The 16,255-nt window shown below is 37.6% G+C and overlaps 2 protein-coding genes across 5 annotated transcripts in view; both read right to left on the bottom strand.

Annotated features, from left to right (window-relative positions):
- Window positions 1-271: 271 nt before the first annotated feature.
- Window positions 272-4,760, bottom strand: LOC101475182 (ependymin). The gene is made up of 6 exons (XM_004539151.3): window positions 4,656-4,760; window positions 4,322-4,356; window positions 2,936-3,070; window positions 2,420-2,603; window positions 1,912-1,999; window positions 272-774 (listed from the first exon to the last, which is right to left on the bottom strand). The coding sequence occupies exons 1-6, from the start codon at window positions 4,729-4,731 to the stop codon at window positions 624-626; spliced, it is 669 nt and encodes a 222-aa protein (XP_004539208.1). The 5' UTR covers window positions 4,732-4,760; the 3' UTR covers window positions 272-623.
- Window positions 4,761-10,219: 5,459 nt separating this feature from the next.
- Window positions 10,220-16,255, bottom strand: part of pnpla6 (patatin-like phospholipase domain containing 6) — a 36,600-nt gene continuing 30,564 nt past the window's right edge. For 2 of the 4 annotated variants that reach the window (XM_076885085.1, XM_004539152.2), the window contains 7 exons: window positions 16,030-16,146; window positions 14,171-14,319; window positions 13,681-13,833; window positions 12,935-13,051; window positions 12,721-12,808; window positions 12,293-12,438; window positions 10,220-11,946 (listed from right to left, as the gene is read on the bottom strand). In XM_076885085.1, the coding sequence (XP_076741200.1) occupies window positions 11,872-11,946; window positions 12,293-12,438; window positions 12,721-12,808; window positions 12,935-13,051; window positions 13,681-13,833; window positions 14,171-14,319; window positions 16,030-16,146 (845 nt within the window). In that variant the 3' untranslated portion in view covers window positions 10,220-11,871. The remainder of the gene's footprint in view (window positions 11,947-12,292; window positions 12,439-12,720; window positions 12,809-12,934; window positions 13,052-13,680; window positions 13,834-14,170; window positions 14,320-16,029; window positions 16,147-16,255) is intronic. The other 2 variants (XM_012918877.2, XM_076885086.1) reach the window with 1 other exon arrangement.

The following is a 16,255-nucleotide window of genomic DNA, read 5'->3' as shown; positions in this document are numbered from 1 at the left end:
CAGTCATCCACCCATTCACACACACACTGGTGATGGCAAGCTACATTGTAGCCACAGCCACCCTGGGGCGCACTGACAGAGGCGAGGCTGCCGGACACTGGCACTACCGGGCCCTCTGAACACCACCAGTAGGCAACGGGTGAAGTGTCTTGCCCAAGGACACAACGACCGAGACTGTCCAAGCCGGGGCTCGAACCGGCAACCTTCCGATTACAAGGCAAACTCCCAACTCTTGAGCCACGATATTATATTAACATTTTCCACACAAGCATTTAAGTGCAAATAATTTTATTGACATAATGACAAAGACAGAAGACAAAGCAAATCTGAAAACTGTTATTTGAAGGTCTCCTTTATGTAGTGTTGACTGCGTATCTGTAGTTCTCACTCTAATAATATAGATTTTTTTTATTTACATTTTCTACCTACAATCCAAAGGTAAGGTCTGTGAATTGCAGATGACAACTCTGCTGGATGTCATGTTAATGTAACTTTAAAATGACATGATGATCCAGTCATCATCTCATGATGATGACTGAATCATTCAGGTCAAATATGGATTTCTGCTGAGGGACAGGATTTGTAATTATCTGTAATTATCTTTCTCAAGATGCTCAAGATGTTTACTCTATTCTCTTGCTCTTCATGGCCAGAGACTCCATGACAGTGAAGAAATTATGTGGTGTTTCTGTTTCCTCCAGTTCAGAGTTGGCACAGAAATCAGGAGGCAAGTAGTCCATAGGGTTTGAGGTGCCAATTACCCAGTTGAAGGTGCTGAAATTAAAAAAATACAAGTTTACTTGTATGACTAGGTTACCAACATCAAATTCAAAATTTACAGATGGAAAGCAGAGAATAGAACACCGTAACACTTCAGTGTCTTAACTTTTGCATGGTTCAGGGTCAAAAATCCAAAACAGGTTCTCATACATATGATTCTGTTTTCTACTGTATAATATAATAATATGATATGTGTTTGCATTATATTGTTAGACATACTGTAATAAAAAGAAATTCCCTCTCAAATCTAAAATGGTTGCTGAAGTTGTTTTTAATATCATTAGCACAGTTTTTGTTCCATTTTGTCTGTTTTAGTTTTATATTACTGCGACAAAGTGGGTGGAGCATTTGCACACTTTAACACTCACCATTTGTCTTATGCGTGTTAATTTTACACACAACATTATATTGTTTTGTCTGCTTGTGCTTATTTGCTGTGGTTTGCCAATCCTAAGGTAACATTGCTTCACTTTGTGTGTGTGTGTTAAATTTGTGGTTAACATCAAAACAGTTGATCAAGTTAAAGGAAATACACACACATACATTTTCAAGTGTCTTTTATAATGTTCAATTTTTTAAAAAAAAATTTCCCCAGGATCCATGCAGGTCAAGTATCTTGTTACTTTTATAGTGCTGGTGATGTCATGGTTGACATCACTGGGCCAAACCAAGTTGGGAAGGGGGGGGGGGGGGGGGGGGGGGGGGGTCTTTCTGTAGGAAGGCTTGTTTTAGATGGATTTGAATATTCGAATTATTATTGAATTTTTAATTATTTATTTATAGGGAACCATTTAGCCATGAAATTGAGCTAGTGATAAATTACTGAGTGTTATGTGTTTCTCAGATGTTCATGTTGCTTTGTAGTTTTACTGGCTTACCAGCTATTGGTATATCTGGACTAATTGGCTGTGTAGGCTTCAGATGGGGAGAGGTGTGCTGTGTGTGTTGTGTGCCTGTCATGTTGGTTAGTATATATTAATTTATGGAATTTCATTTATGTCTAAGTTTCATATGTCATGTAGAATACTGTAAATCTTATCTAATCTACCCTTTTCTCATAACTCAACTTTTTTTGCTGAGTCTGTCTACATACCTTCCCTTTACATTCGAGACAGACTCTCTTACAGTTACCTGACAGTGAGCCACCCAGATTGTGGAGTATAGCTTGTGAAGGACACAGGGATGCAGCCGATCTCAGTAAAGACAGTTGAATAAAAGCCTGAAAACATACAGTATAAGTTATATGTAAACAGGCTACCTGAGTGGCATAAATGGAAAAAAAGTGTTATTTTACATTTACTAAATTCACTACTATTTCTTTTTATTTTGTCATAAATAGGAATTTACACTTCTTGTCACTATGCTCGACATGCATGCACAGGCAAAGGTAATTTGGTCATTTAGTAGTACATTGGCTTAACCTAATAACTAGTAGGATAGAAAGGTTTATTGTAACATACTGCCAATCCTTTACTACAATGTCTATTTGAAATTACCAATCAGTGTGTACATTTACACAAAAATAAATTAAAATTTGTCTTCCAAAATAATGAAAATGGCACATAGCACTAGTGGTAGTATTCATGGCCTTTCAGCCTTAGAATTAGTACAGAACACATTTATTTTTGCTTCTTCTTACCATTTTCTGAAAGACTGCCATACCAGGTGTTGGTTAGCACACCCATTCCCCAAGAGGAGGAGGAGCCCATGAACACCTGACCCATCAGTTTAGCATCAGGGGGAACTTGCATGGGAATGAAGGAGGAATCCAGCTTCATCTTCTTGCAAGAGAGTGTTTTCCAGTTGGACTCGTAATAGACCCCCTGAAAGGATGAACAAAGAGAGTGAATGCTCTTTGCCTGTTCACATCTTGGCTTGTATGCTGCCACTGTAGTATTGTAGCCAGCACGGTCTTATAATATGTTTGCATAAATATCAGTGTGTTTTTGTCATTTTATACTTTCATTTTATTTTTTCAAATGTCACACTACGTTCATTTATTTTTTTATTCTAAAGATTGGAATTCTGTTTATGTGTTAGGTAAGACAGAAGAAATGAGTAATTTGAATGATATTTAGATACTTTTTGAAGTGGGAGGGATCATTATGAAGGAAAAAAAACACAAAACATTAACAGTTTAATGAGGCTTTACTACCTCTCTAAAAAGCATCAGCTGGTCCAGAGCAAAGTCCTGATTGTCACCAATTCCGAAGTTTTTAACTCGCATCCTCTGTCCCAAAGCATCATAGGTTATTAATCCCGTTGAGGAGATGAGTCCATCGCCAGTCATCTGAAAAGGAGAGATAAAAGCCAGTTTTATGAATGACCTAAACATTACTTAATGGTCATTAAATTATATTTAATCTGCTATGTCTTTAGTTCAAAAGTTTGTATGATGTCTGACTGCACTACTGAGAAAAGCACAGAGAACTGTCTAATTGATTCACAGCAAGAAACTGGATATCATGTGTCCATCCAAGCAACAAAATCTTTGTCTCAATGAAATGAAGTGTTTCTAGTTGTGAGAACTCATCTGAAGCAAATGATATCATCTTGTGAGGCTTGTGAGCATGTGAGAAAGTGAATGTCTCAAACATATATTCCTGAACTTGTCTCTAGTTAATGTCTAAAACCCAGGTACTAATGTTAAAACATATTTCAGTACAAGTTGAAGTACTTCAACTTCAGCTTATTGATCAGCTGACCTGGTCTTTGTGGATCTACACAGCTGAATTCAACAATATATCAGCAGTTATTTCATAAGTTGTCCTGGCTGGTTTCCATCCTTTATACTGACAGTAAGCTGTTTATGCTGTCTTCATATTATACTGTATACAGCCACAATCAGCTTAATTTCAAATTCATTTCAAAACTTCTGAGTATTTTCATGAAACCTTTAAATAATGCATTCAGATTGTTTTGCAGCATGTTTCACAATATGTAAAAATATAATGCCACACGTACAGACCCAATATTTGATTTACAAAAGTGAGGACTTACATGTAAACTTTGCATTTCCAGTTTATCCAATACCACTGCAATATAGTGTCAATATGAATATAGCTAGCAACACTCTGTGTGACAAACTGCACACACACTCATGTGTTTGGCTAGATGCTGAAGTGCGGGTTAGGCAAACCAAGTGTGCGACAAACCAAAGGTAACAAGCTTTTTTTGAAAATGCGTGAACTAGAAAGTACAGATATTTTTTAAAAATGTAGGGAATAAAAATAAAAAGTTGTCAGAAAAATAAATACTAAAGAAAAGTACAGACACCTGAAAATTCTAGTTAAGTACAGTAATGAAGTATTTAGACTTCATTACTTTCCATCTCTGTTAAAACCTAATCCGTACATATTAAGGCACAAAAAACTGCTCTGTTGCTGCATAATCATACTATTATGTAAGGACATATTACATCCAACAGAAAAGGGTTTAGTTGGCATAAAATGCAAGAGAAGTTTGCTTAACACTGATCAGAGCAATAGAGATATATAGTAAGTTCCTAAAGATTATCTGTGGAGCACATCAGTGAACTCACCACAGTGAGCCCTCCACTCAGCAGCTCTGGAACGACTGTGGAACAGAAAGTCAAAGTCAAGCTTCATTTGTTATAACAATCTAAAATTAAATGCATAAATATACTCATTGGAGAACCTTAGCTTACTATACAAATTAATCTTGGCAGCCTAGTTTGACTATACCTGGTTTTTAAGATAGATTAAAAAATATGTCTGTGTCTCTGAGTAAAAATAACTTTTCTAACATTATGAATTGAGTTTTTTCATATTTCTGTTTCAGGCACATTTAGCAGGTCTCTTAACACAGATATAGACATCAGTTTGAGTATCTTGTTCATCTAAGTCCATACTCACCACAGGGTTTTGGGTATTGGGCGACACCCACTGCCAGCAAGAGGCTCAGGCAGGACAGCACACTAATGAAGTTCATGGTGAGAAAGTTGCAGAGTCGCCGGACCAGGAGAATCTGTGAGCGCTCTGGTTCAGGAAACACTTCCATATAAATCTGCTAACAGGAGGCAGTGCCCACATCATGTGACGTCCTTGTGCGTTTTCTGGACTATCTACTTCACTAAATAATTAACAGTTGTACTTTACAGTTTACAAGACATGGCTGTTTTTAATGTTGAAGCCTAAAGCTCATGACTTAAACTGAAAATAAAATGCAAGTAGGCTATTCTAATATGCCTTATATTTTATCTTAAATTTACATATCTTTTGCAAAAAAAAAAAAGGGGTGTATAGAATGTCATTAAAGTATTAAAGAAAAGGTCCTTAATCTGAAAGATAAAAATTAATAATAATAAAAATGAACATTAATAGTATAACCCTTTTTGAAGGTTATTGCAAACAATTAATCCTTAACCTATAATTATTTTGCATTGCATGTGTTGCAAGTCTTCTTACAGTTTGTGCTATTCAAACCTGAAGATTTAGTGCCTTTCTCAAAAACAAATTTACCTGTAAATCATTAGTTAATGGGCTAAATGGCTCCAATCTTTTAACTGCAGATGTAAATATTCCCATGTTATTCTAAATAACTCCACCTGCTTATTTCTCAGCCTTGATGACAAAAGCATATCTGAATGTCACACTGTGGCGAGTTCTTCAGGATCCTTTGGTTATGCACTTCTACCGGGGGAACTAAAAATTAAACAACTGACTCACTTAAAAGCATCAGTTAGTACAGACCAAAGGTCTCACCGGCTTTAAAAACTAACGTTTTTAACTTGCATACTCTAAAAGCATGATAGGTTATCAATCCTGCTGAGGTGATCTGCCCACTGACATTCTAGGTTTTGAATACCACAAGTGGCAACAATGATTAATACATCAACATTAACCAAAATACAAAAAGTAATGCTTACTTTATGTGTTGAGTATTTGTATAAAAACAAATATGATCGCCACCACTTTTCAGTAGCCCAACTGTAGCTGATTAATAATGTCATTATTTCAAATATTCCTCTAATGTTCAGAAATTCTAACGGTCACCTTCTTATTATTCTTCCCTACATAACAAAATCCACAATGACACTTTAATAAATATATTTTTTACTTGTTATTATTATTTATTTTTACCTGTGAGTGAGTGTGATAAATGACCCCCTTTATTCAGGGCATTACAGTTCACACAAGGCCAATTTCCAGTGGAAAGAGATTTGGGAAAAAAAATAAAAATGTATATCAGCATATGCATGTTCATCATATATATAAATCTGTCTTTACACAATTGACTCTCAAATTAGCAGAATGCATAGTGGTAAATAAAGAAGGATTATCAAATACTTTACCAAGAGAAATGGGTGAAAAAGCAGAAGCTATTAAATACATTGTGTGCGTTACTGTCAGTGCTAAATTTCATATAAATAACAAGTAGCATTAATATAACAGCATGATTAAATGATCTTAAAATGCCTGTTGAAAAATAAATGAGGAAGATGTCTGGGGAATCTGCTTAAAAATTATGTTCACAAACAGTGAGATCTGTAAAAAGTCTTAAAAGTAATTTTTAAAAATATGATCTATCTATATATATATCTATATATATACCTATATCTCTATATAGATATATATCTATATCTAGATATAGATATATATATAGATATATATATATATAGATATAGATATAGAGATATAGATATATATATAGATATATATATAGATATATATATATATAGGTTCAGGCCTATGCATATATATATATATATATCTATATCTATATATATAGCAGTTGTCAGCCACCTCCTGTACATGGATGACATCAAGCTGTATGCCAAGAGTGAACGAGACATCGATTCACTGATCCACACTACCAGGCTATACAGCAATGACATTGGAATGTCGTTCGGACTGGAGAAGTGTAGTCGGATGGTATCAAAGAGAGGGAAGGTAGTCAGAACTGAGGGGATTGAACTACCAGAAGGCAACATTGCAGAGATAGAGGACAGTTACAAGTACCTGGGGATCCCGCAGGCAAATGCATAGGCCTGACAACTGCTCCGTTCCGTAGTCGGTATCCGTAGCCAGTCTTGTTAATGATCTCACTGAGGGGGTTCAGGCCTATGCAGAACAGCAGTGGGGACAGAGCATCTCCTTGGTAGATCCCGCACTTGATGGTGACTTGTGCTATGGGCTTGGAGTTGGCCTCTAGTGTTGTACGCCACATCCCCATTGAGTTCCTGATGAAGGCTCTTAGGGTCCCATTGATCTTGTACAATTCTAGGCATTCCAGTATCCAGCTGTGGGGCATTGAGTCATAGGCCTTCTTGTAATCAATCCAGGCAGTGCACAGGTTGGTCAGTCTGGTCTTGCAGTCTCGGCTGATTGTTCTGTCTACCAGTAGCTGGTGTTTTGCACCTCTGGTATTCTTGCCAATTCCTGTCTGTGTCCCGCTCATGTATTGACCCATGTGCCTGTTCATCTTAGCCGATATGATGCCTGACAGGAGCTTCCATGTAGTACTGAGGCAGGTTATTGGTCGGTAGTTGGAGGGGACCGGTCCCTTCTTGGGGTCCTTGGGGATCAGGACCGTCCGGCCTTCGGTTAGCCATTCCGGGTGTCTCTCGTTAACTAGCAGCTGGTTCATTTGTGCTGCCAGACGCTCGTGGAGTGCAGTCAGCTTCTTCAGCCAGTAGGTGTGAACCATGTCAGGCCCTGGTGCTGTCCAACTCTTCATACTGGAGACCCTTTCTTGGATATCTGCCACTGTGATGGTTACTGGACCCTGTTCAGGGAGGTCGCTGTGGTCTGCCCTCAGATCCTCTAGCCACTGAGCATTGCCGTTATGGGTTGCATCCTTCTCCCATATGCTCTTCCAGTATTGCGCCATCTCCAGCCTTGGTGGTGCTGTTCTCTTATTGTTCCCTTGCCACTGAGAGTACACCTTTGCTGGTTCTGTGGAGAACAGCTGGTTTATTCTCCTGCCTTCTATCTCTCTGGTGTACCTCCTCAAGCGGCTGGCCAAGGCTGTGAGTCTTTGCTTGGCAGTTTCCAAGGCCTCAGGTATGGACAGCTTGCTGTATTTCTTATGCACCTTCTTTGTCGCACCTTTCTGCAACTCCGTTAGTTGGCTAACCTCCCTCCGTGCTACTTTGATCTTGCCTCCTTCTCCATGGAGGGTACTGCCCCTTGTCGCTGTTCAACTTGTAGCCAAGCATCTCACTGATCACTGCTGCCGTATTGTAGATCAGCTTGTTAGTGTCGATAATCGTGGTTGTAGGTATTGCCCGTAGTGCTGCATTAACATCATCTAGCAGACCTTCTGAGGGTACTTCACGTAATCTTGGTAACCGGCTACGGGGGATCCAGGTTTCAAGCTTGGCCATGATCCTATTTTTCAGGTCAGTTCCTCTCGCACTCAACGATCCTTCTCCTATCGCACTTGGGGCTATGTACCCAATCTCGGGTGGGGGTGATGATATCTCCCCCCTGACCTGGCGTCCTGACTCCTCCTTGCCGTAGCATTTGTGTTGTACCTCGTCAATCTCTAGCTGTGAGAGCAGTCCCTTCTTTCGAATGTATATATATCTATATATCGATATAGATATATAGATATATATCTATATCTATATATAGATATATATAGATATATACAGATATAGATATATATAGATATATATCAGTCACACGTTAAAGAGGACAGGTCAAAATCTAAATTTAAGCTACTCTTGTCTGGGTTTTTTTTTTTTATACTTTTATTATTTATTTTGATATATGGTATAATTGTAGAAAGATTTACTGAGTGTACATATTAAATAAAAGGGAAACCTTCATACAGATAAACGCCCACTACATGACCATTCAGAATATGGGTCAAATGGAAACAGCTGCCACTGACTACTGATAGTGATTAGAAAAAGTTGGAAGGTGCTCCATCTTTATCTTAGGACTGATAGTCGTTTACACCACATAAAAAGGGGCATAATTTACAGGAGGTCACTGTGGATCAAATGTTTTACTTGGTTAATATTAAATGCAAACCAAAGTATTTATTTTATCAACACGCTGGCAGTTTGGTTGTTGATTCAGCACTTTGTTCCAATTTTACTCTCTACAGTTACCAGGGTAACAAACACAAATCACTCAAGCACAAGCCAGCAAGTTTGAGGTAGTTTTACTTTACTTGTTTTTCTACTTCTGCACCACTACAACAGAAGGAAATACTGTACTTGTACTTCCTACATTTATTTCACGACTGCAGTTAAATAAAAGTTAGATAAGAATAATTTAATCTCCCCCACAGATTATAGAAGTAAAACAATAACAATTAAGTGAGTAATGAATAATTAAACTTAGGAATACATGGCTATTATTTTAATAGCCCTTTCTAGATGCAAACTGGCTGCTTTTTTGTTTTTTGTTTTATTAAGCAAACAATTAAGAAATTATTCAAGAAAATATGCATAAATTTGATCCATGGTTAAAATCATTTAAAAGTTACGGCTAGATACAAGATTTCTCAAAATTGCATCCACCTGAACTACTGGAACAGTAATAAGTTATTGTATAAGTAAATAAATATAAATATTTCTAAATATTTAATGATAACTGTCTTTAGACTGTTTAGATACATTTTTGCAACAATACACTTTTAAATTTATGAACATTTTCAGAATTTAGTTTTTATTTGTACCATGGCACTTGTACAAAGTGGTGAATATCCTTAGATTGTACTAAGCTAAGAAGCTATAACTGGTAGTATTTTAAGTAGATTCAATGAGTTTAGAGCTTCATGGACTTATCAACAGGTTTGTTAACTTTCCTTAGTTCTCAACACAGAAAAGCCAAAAAACAACACTGATTGTCATCAGTAGCTTCATGCTGTTATTATTGCTCGCTCCCTACTCTTGACTCGTACATATCAAGTTTGTCGAATTTTTAACAAAACAAGCAAACGAAAAAAAAGTGAACTGCAGGGAAGAAACTTACCTGCATGTGTTCTCGAGCAAGACTGCCTTCAACTAATCTTGACTTGTGACTTTGTTCATGTCACTTAACGTTAAGTTAAAGTAATTCTTTCAGCATATGTTGGAAAAATATGGTTGTTTAAAGTTATTATAAGAAAAAAAGTATTATAATACGAAAGCTCCACATTACAAACTATAATAAATGGACTTTTATTTGTCCTTTTTTGTTTGATTAACTTTTTTATTATTATTTAGTCACTTTAAAAAAAAAAAACTTTTAAAGAAAAAACAAAAAACAATAGGATACTACAGATCTGCCAGTTTTCCGCATGAAATGCTCCTCTACCTGATGAAGCAAGCAAACATTTTTGCTGCAAATAAACTTCTGGTGTAGACCAAAATCAGTATCCTTTTAAAATAAGCTGAAAATCACAGCTAGTAGACAGATGTGAGACAAGTAAATCTCATAAAAACAGTTTGATAGACAAAAACAATACAGGTTACACATAATTGGATGCATATTATATTTATTTTTCAATATGCATATTAAATATTAACCTTTTTTTATACCTTAGATTCCCTTGGCATCTCAAGTTTCAGGGCAATCATTAAAACAACCATCTTTAAAGAAAAGGAATAAACTCAAACATTTCAGTGCAAAGTGCTCAAGCCAAGTTCATTAAAACAACATACGATCCTGTCTCCGAGTTTAAAAATGAATTAGTTGACATGTATAAATAAAAGAAAACGAAAACAAGTCTGGCAGCTGTCCATAATAACTGAACTGATGTTACAAGAACAAACCCCTTTTTTTTCCAGTGTAAGTTCCCTTGGTTTGCAGCAAAGCATCAACTTACAAATTCTCACTTCATATACATATATTAATATGAACATTTTGTGTATTTTAATATAATCTTGTTACAGTTTCTACAAGAGGTCCATATGAATTAAATATTATATTAGGTGAACTTCTGTGATTTAGAGGTTTAGGATTACTCGGGATTTCTGCGTATTATCCACATACAATCTGTTGATATTGTCAGGGTTTTATAGATAATGTTGGCTCGTTTTGGAGATTATCATTACTCCAAAATTTGCAATGCACTCACACGTACACCTTGTTATCACCAGAGGACACTATTGGCATAAATGTCAAGTCATACGCAGGAACCCTGAGTACTGTGCGTGTGACCTTGCCTAAGCATAGGCAGACGCAAACTTGTTTGTTGTTTAGTTTCAGTCAAATGATCGCTCCACAGTCATGCTCATTCTGAGTGTGTTGAACTCTGGTAGAAAAGGCATCGTCTTTGTCTGGCATCATCTCAAAAAAAACAACTCAAACGGCAGATTTTTAGCACACAGACAAAATGTCGTCCACTCACATTCATCCCTAACTTTCACCGCACACTCCATATTCCTCCCCATCCACCCAGCTTTATCTCAATAATGTATTTTTGAAACCTGTCCACTGCATTAATTCACAAATATTTCTGCTCATTCAACCACTCCACTTTGGTGATAACAATTTGCCATTCTTCCTGTAGCATTCCCTAACTGACTTTCTACATGGTATCTAGGATAAGCTTAACATAATTACATTATTAGTAATTACAGCTCTGTCTATGCTCCCTACTTTTCCTTTTAGTGCCCAGTTACCATTTCAACAATTCACAGCTTTACACATCAGTACCAGTCACTCCAACACACAGGTAACCCACACACACTCATCTGAACAAGCACACATCAGAACTGAGGACTATGTATGTCAAATCATCAATGACACAGTGCAGATAAGGTGTGCTGACATTAAAGATGAACATAAAGATTTAGAGAAACAGAAGGAACATGCAGGTGATTCCAGTTGCTGAAATGGAAGTTTAGAGTCTCAGTTTTTGTTATGGTTGGAATTACAGTAAAGTTGACGTGTCTGAAGAGACAGATTCTGGGTGGGGTAAATTTTCAAAGCCTGTTCTTAAACCGCATAATCAGGAGAAAGTCACTTGATGCAAAGAAGATTCAGCAGTTTAGACAATAAGTGGCTATGCTCCAGAAAGAAAACTTTGAGTTTTTAGTAGATGCAAGGGCTGAGTGTGATGCCCACATCTAACACTGAAAATTTATGGACCCTTAGTCTTATCCTCCTACTCCTTCGTGGCCGACTGTCAGCAGTCTGAGACTTCAGAGGTGTTGGAGTCACTGGCAAGTTTCCGACGTTGCCTCACAGATTTCTCCTCATCCTGTAGAGAAGACAGTGTTTTAACCATTTGGTGTAACTTAAATCTAATGCCAAGAGATCCTCCGTTTCTCGCCTGACAAAATCTCATCTTGGACACAAGATATCAAACATAAAATGTCTTAGGAAGGTTTACAGGACCTTGGTACTAGCATGTTTGACATAATAAAGCGTATGGTGACTGTATGTTTCATTGTATTATTTGTAATGTGGAGTGTAATAAACATTGAAGCATTTTAAGGGTCTGAAGATTTGCTGGAGAGCTTTTCATCTAAAGAGGTGAGTTATTATTGTTTCATTGGAGCAAAGACTGGTTGCTGGAGCTCAGAGAATTAAAACTGTAGTGTTACCGTCTGAAAAACTCCATTCTGTCCCCACTCCCCAGGAGAGTGGTCTTCAGGGTACTCTGCTTCATCCTCCTCTTCCTCCCCTTCTTCCTCTCTTACTGTGTCCATTCCATCTTCCTCATATTCTGTCAGACAGTCCGACTCCTCCGCTGATCAGAAAGATTTAGAGGAGATATTATAGAAAGAAATTATTGAGACTGACCCATCCATTTAAGGTGGCACTCATAAAATATCAGGAACATCCCCTATTATATTCAAGAAAAGAGACAAGGATACAATTCCTTATTTATCAGACTTATTGAATTGTACGTTGTCACAAAGGAGAATGCTGTAAGCTCTGTCTTTACTATTCTACATCAGAAGGAAAATATATTCCAACAAAACATCAAGAGCAACTCTTTCTAGACAATAATGAATTAGTAATTATTTACCTTCTGCAGCAAGGTAGCTTTGGACTGGCTCTATCCTCGATACAATCTCTGCAAGATCAGTGAAGTCAGCTCCTGGACACGTGTAGGACTAATGGACAACATGTTATTATTAGTATTACATATAGAACTTGCAGGTTCACCTTTAAAGACACGAGTTACAGCAGCCATGTAAGATAGGATTAATAGTTTAAGTGTGCGTATGTGCCCTTCTCACATCTGTTCTCTTGCTGTCATTGTAGTCGGCTGAACGATGGTCTTTCAGCATGTTCTCGATGATGTCACCCCGAGCCCAGCCAGTGAACACTAACTTGCCGTGCTGAAAGCCCACATCCTGCAATACACAGTAGTTCAAATGAAAGCTGTAAGTGTTTAGAAACAGACCAACTGATTTAAATTCAGACTGAAACACTGATGGATCCTGTGGTGTATTTAGAGTAATAATAAACATTTATATTTGCACTATGGGATGTTAAACCAACAGTTGACTAATTAAAGCTGTGATAGCTTTTCTTATGTTGCAATATACTATCTAAAGCTAGTAGCTTTACTTAAAAAAAACATTTAAAAAATTAGCTGTCGATTCCATTTTCAAAGAAGCCCACATTGTTTTCCAGTATAAACAGAAACCAAAGTAGTACTTCTCCCTTTTTTGCCCAAATAATCAGATGATAGACACACGAATTTTAAAGCTGATCCATAATATGAGACTAGGGATTTACACAACTGTACTTGATGGGTTTAGATTTTATTATTGTCATTTGTATTAGGAAATATTTAACCATATATGCTTAGAGGTGTATAATCAATTGTGTAGTGATAGGATGTGTGATCGTACTTGTTTTTCAGATTCTCACCCTTCAAAGAGATTACACCCATTTTGGAAGTAGCCTGATTTCAGGTTCACACAAATAAAGTGTATTTTTGTGCAATTAAAAACCCCATACTGGGTAAGTAACTCACATAGATCTCATCAAACTTGCCAAAGTCCATGGTCTTGAAGCGGTCAATGGGTGGTCTGATGTACTCACAGTAGGCACTCTTCTTAACCACTTCTAACTGTCGCACGCACGACACATAGGCCAACCGTGACTGGATCTCTGCCATGTCCGGCACCTACAGAAGGGAGTATCATAGATCTTTATTCAGACAACACACTACCAGATTTCACAATAAATAAATAAAGATGAATCTGCTGATTCCATAGCAGAATTGGATATGCTACACATTGATCAGATGGACTCAAAAGGTACCACTGCCTCATACTGCCAACCCATAAAAGGCTTTTTACCAGAAAAATCTTTCATAGAAAAATTTTGGCACCCTCTAAGAAAGTTTTAGCTCGAGCCAAATAGAAACATTTGGAACCAGTATTGTTGGACTCCACTTACTCAGTTACAAAAGACATTTATGTTAGCCCAATCTAAGACAGGAAAACTCCTGCATCCAGTACCTTTACTTTCTCTGCCCAGGGATTGATCCGTTTCCACAGCAACCACCAGCCCGACAGGCAATCGCCATAGTTACACAAGTCAGTCTCATCTTGACTACCCACGTCGATGGCAATGACTGTTCTGGCACCCGTGTTCCTCGCAATGTCCGCTGTTAGACGTTTAACACCAGTTTTTTCACACACAAGCACACAATCACGCAGACGAACGACCATAGCGTCACAAAATCCGGCAGCAGAGATGATAAGACAATAAATACGGTGTTAATAAGTTTGTTTCAGGTTTGCCTCCAGAAACCTTCATTTTTAGAGGCTCAGTGTTCTAACAGACGTACACCACAAAAACACAAAACTTTTAAGACATACAAGTTGTAAGCTCACTTCAGAGAATTTACAGCCAATTAAATGAGATGTATATATGTAAACTATACATATTTCCTGGCCAAATAGCGCAGGGCCTTTTTTATCCCCTTATTAAAAGGAGCTTTGCAATAGTAGGCATTTTTGTGGTGTTGAGTCTGTGGAAGACAACCCACAAGCCTGAAACACTGATCCAGCACCCCAAGAACAACTTTAAAAGCAGCTACACAGAAGGCAGAGTGAAACAAACAAACACAGGATGTTAATTTGACAAAGTTCCCTTCCACTGGATCAATCTTTTGGGCCCAGGCAGCACCATATTTCACAAAGCATTAGCCGGGACACAATGAGAAATGATTTAAATGCAGAGCAGAAAACTGCAATAGGCCAGTCTCATTGTGAAATATTGTTCTGTTTCTTCAGTACAGAGGATATTTTTTTATTATAAATACATCAACCCAGACTCAGGGGAATTTTCACCGCCACATCAAAATGAAAACTATGTAGTATGCATCTCAATTGTCATCATCATCGCACAAACATTTCAGGAATATGTACCTTTGGCTCTGTGCAGTTGCTTTTAAGCAATGATCATCCATTTACTAGTCTGCAGACAAAAAAAGTTGTTCCCCTGAGTCTGAACACACACCACTGATTTTTCCTCTTGTTGAAAGCACGTGACAAAAAAAACTTACGTTTTATTCTTACAGCTTAAACAGAAACCTCACCAGGCAGCTTTTTGGGTTTGTTTTAATGTAAACTTGCCTGAAGTAGTTAATTTTGAAAATGTGTGGAACATTTGTATGATTATAATACCAATTAAGATTTTGCTGCAAGCCTGTTAAAAATATTATTGCCAATCATACAACAGTTTCAACATGAGAAGAATCAGAATGTAATCTCAAAGCAGACTGGCGTCTTATGCATGGCGGTTTTGATGTCAGAAGAGGATTTGTTTCCATTTCTTCAAATGTATATTTACTAGAAACTTCTCTCCAACATTTTTAATTCTATCCCTATCTGACACCAGGCTGCTTCACATACAAATACATCCCCACTGTTTAATGCAATATTTCCTAGTTGTAGAAAAAGCCTTGTATTTATATAAAATTTAAATAAACTTTAAACGTTGCATTTCTTCCCCCATCTGGCAAACCAGGTTACTTCAGCGATTGATTTAAAGTATAGTTTGTTTTAATCTGGGCTTTTCAGTCCACTGATTTGAATTTTCTCATTATATAAATTTGAACCGGCTTAATATTCAGATGGGGAAATCTCAGCAATACCACAGGACTTTCCTCCATTAACATTAAGCATTCATCCACTTACTTAAAAACACAACCTCTTAATATTGCTAACCTAAAAACCACCATTCAAAGCATCCCCCCATCACCATCCCACCTTCCCCCTCCTCTGGGAGACAGGAGTTGGATAGAAATTAAGGACTGGATTGGTTCGGGGTGGGGTGAGGTGGGGAGCAGGGGGTTACCACCTATACTTGCCTGGCAGGTTGTTGATGTAGCCACCATCCATTAGCAAGTTGCCATCTTTGGGGTCGCAGAGAGGCGGCAGGTACCCTGAGAGGGTCATGCTCGCCCGTACATAGCGCCACAGTGAGCCTGGCACACCAAGGAGGGAAGGAGGGAGGAGGAAGGGGGGGATAACATCTCAATAATGTTTGCTATACGTTTCAGATTAGTGTCGACACAGACCGCAATCCAAACACCA

Source organism: Maylandia zebra, linkage group LG6 (genome assembly GCF_041146795.1).
Source record: "Maylandia zebra isolate NMK-2024a linkage group LG6, Mzebra_GT3a, whole genome shotgun sequence".
Lineage (NCBI taxonomy): Eukaryota > Metazoa > Chordata > Actinopteri > Cichliformes > Cichlidae > Maylandia > Maylandia zebra.
Note: the sequence above shows the minus strand (reverse complement) of the source record. Positions and strands in the feature narration are given on the sequence as shown.

Excerpts from the sequence above, each read along its gene's own strand:
- LOC101475182 (XM_004539151.3), bottom strand. The coding sequence starts at position 4,731 with ATGAACTTCATTAGTGTGCTGTCCTGCCTGAGCCTCTTGCTGGCAGTG. Across the intron at positions 2,604-2,935 it reads AGCTGATGCTTTTTAGAGAG|GGGGTCTATTACGAGTCCAA; the intron begins GTAGTAAAGCCT and ends TCATCCTTTCAG. Across the intron at positions 775-1,911 it reads TCTGGGTGGCTCACTGTCAG|CACCTTCAACTGGGTAATTG; the intron begins GTAACTGTAAGA and ends TTTTAATTTCAG.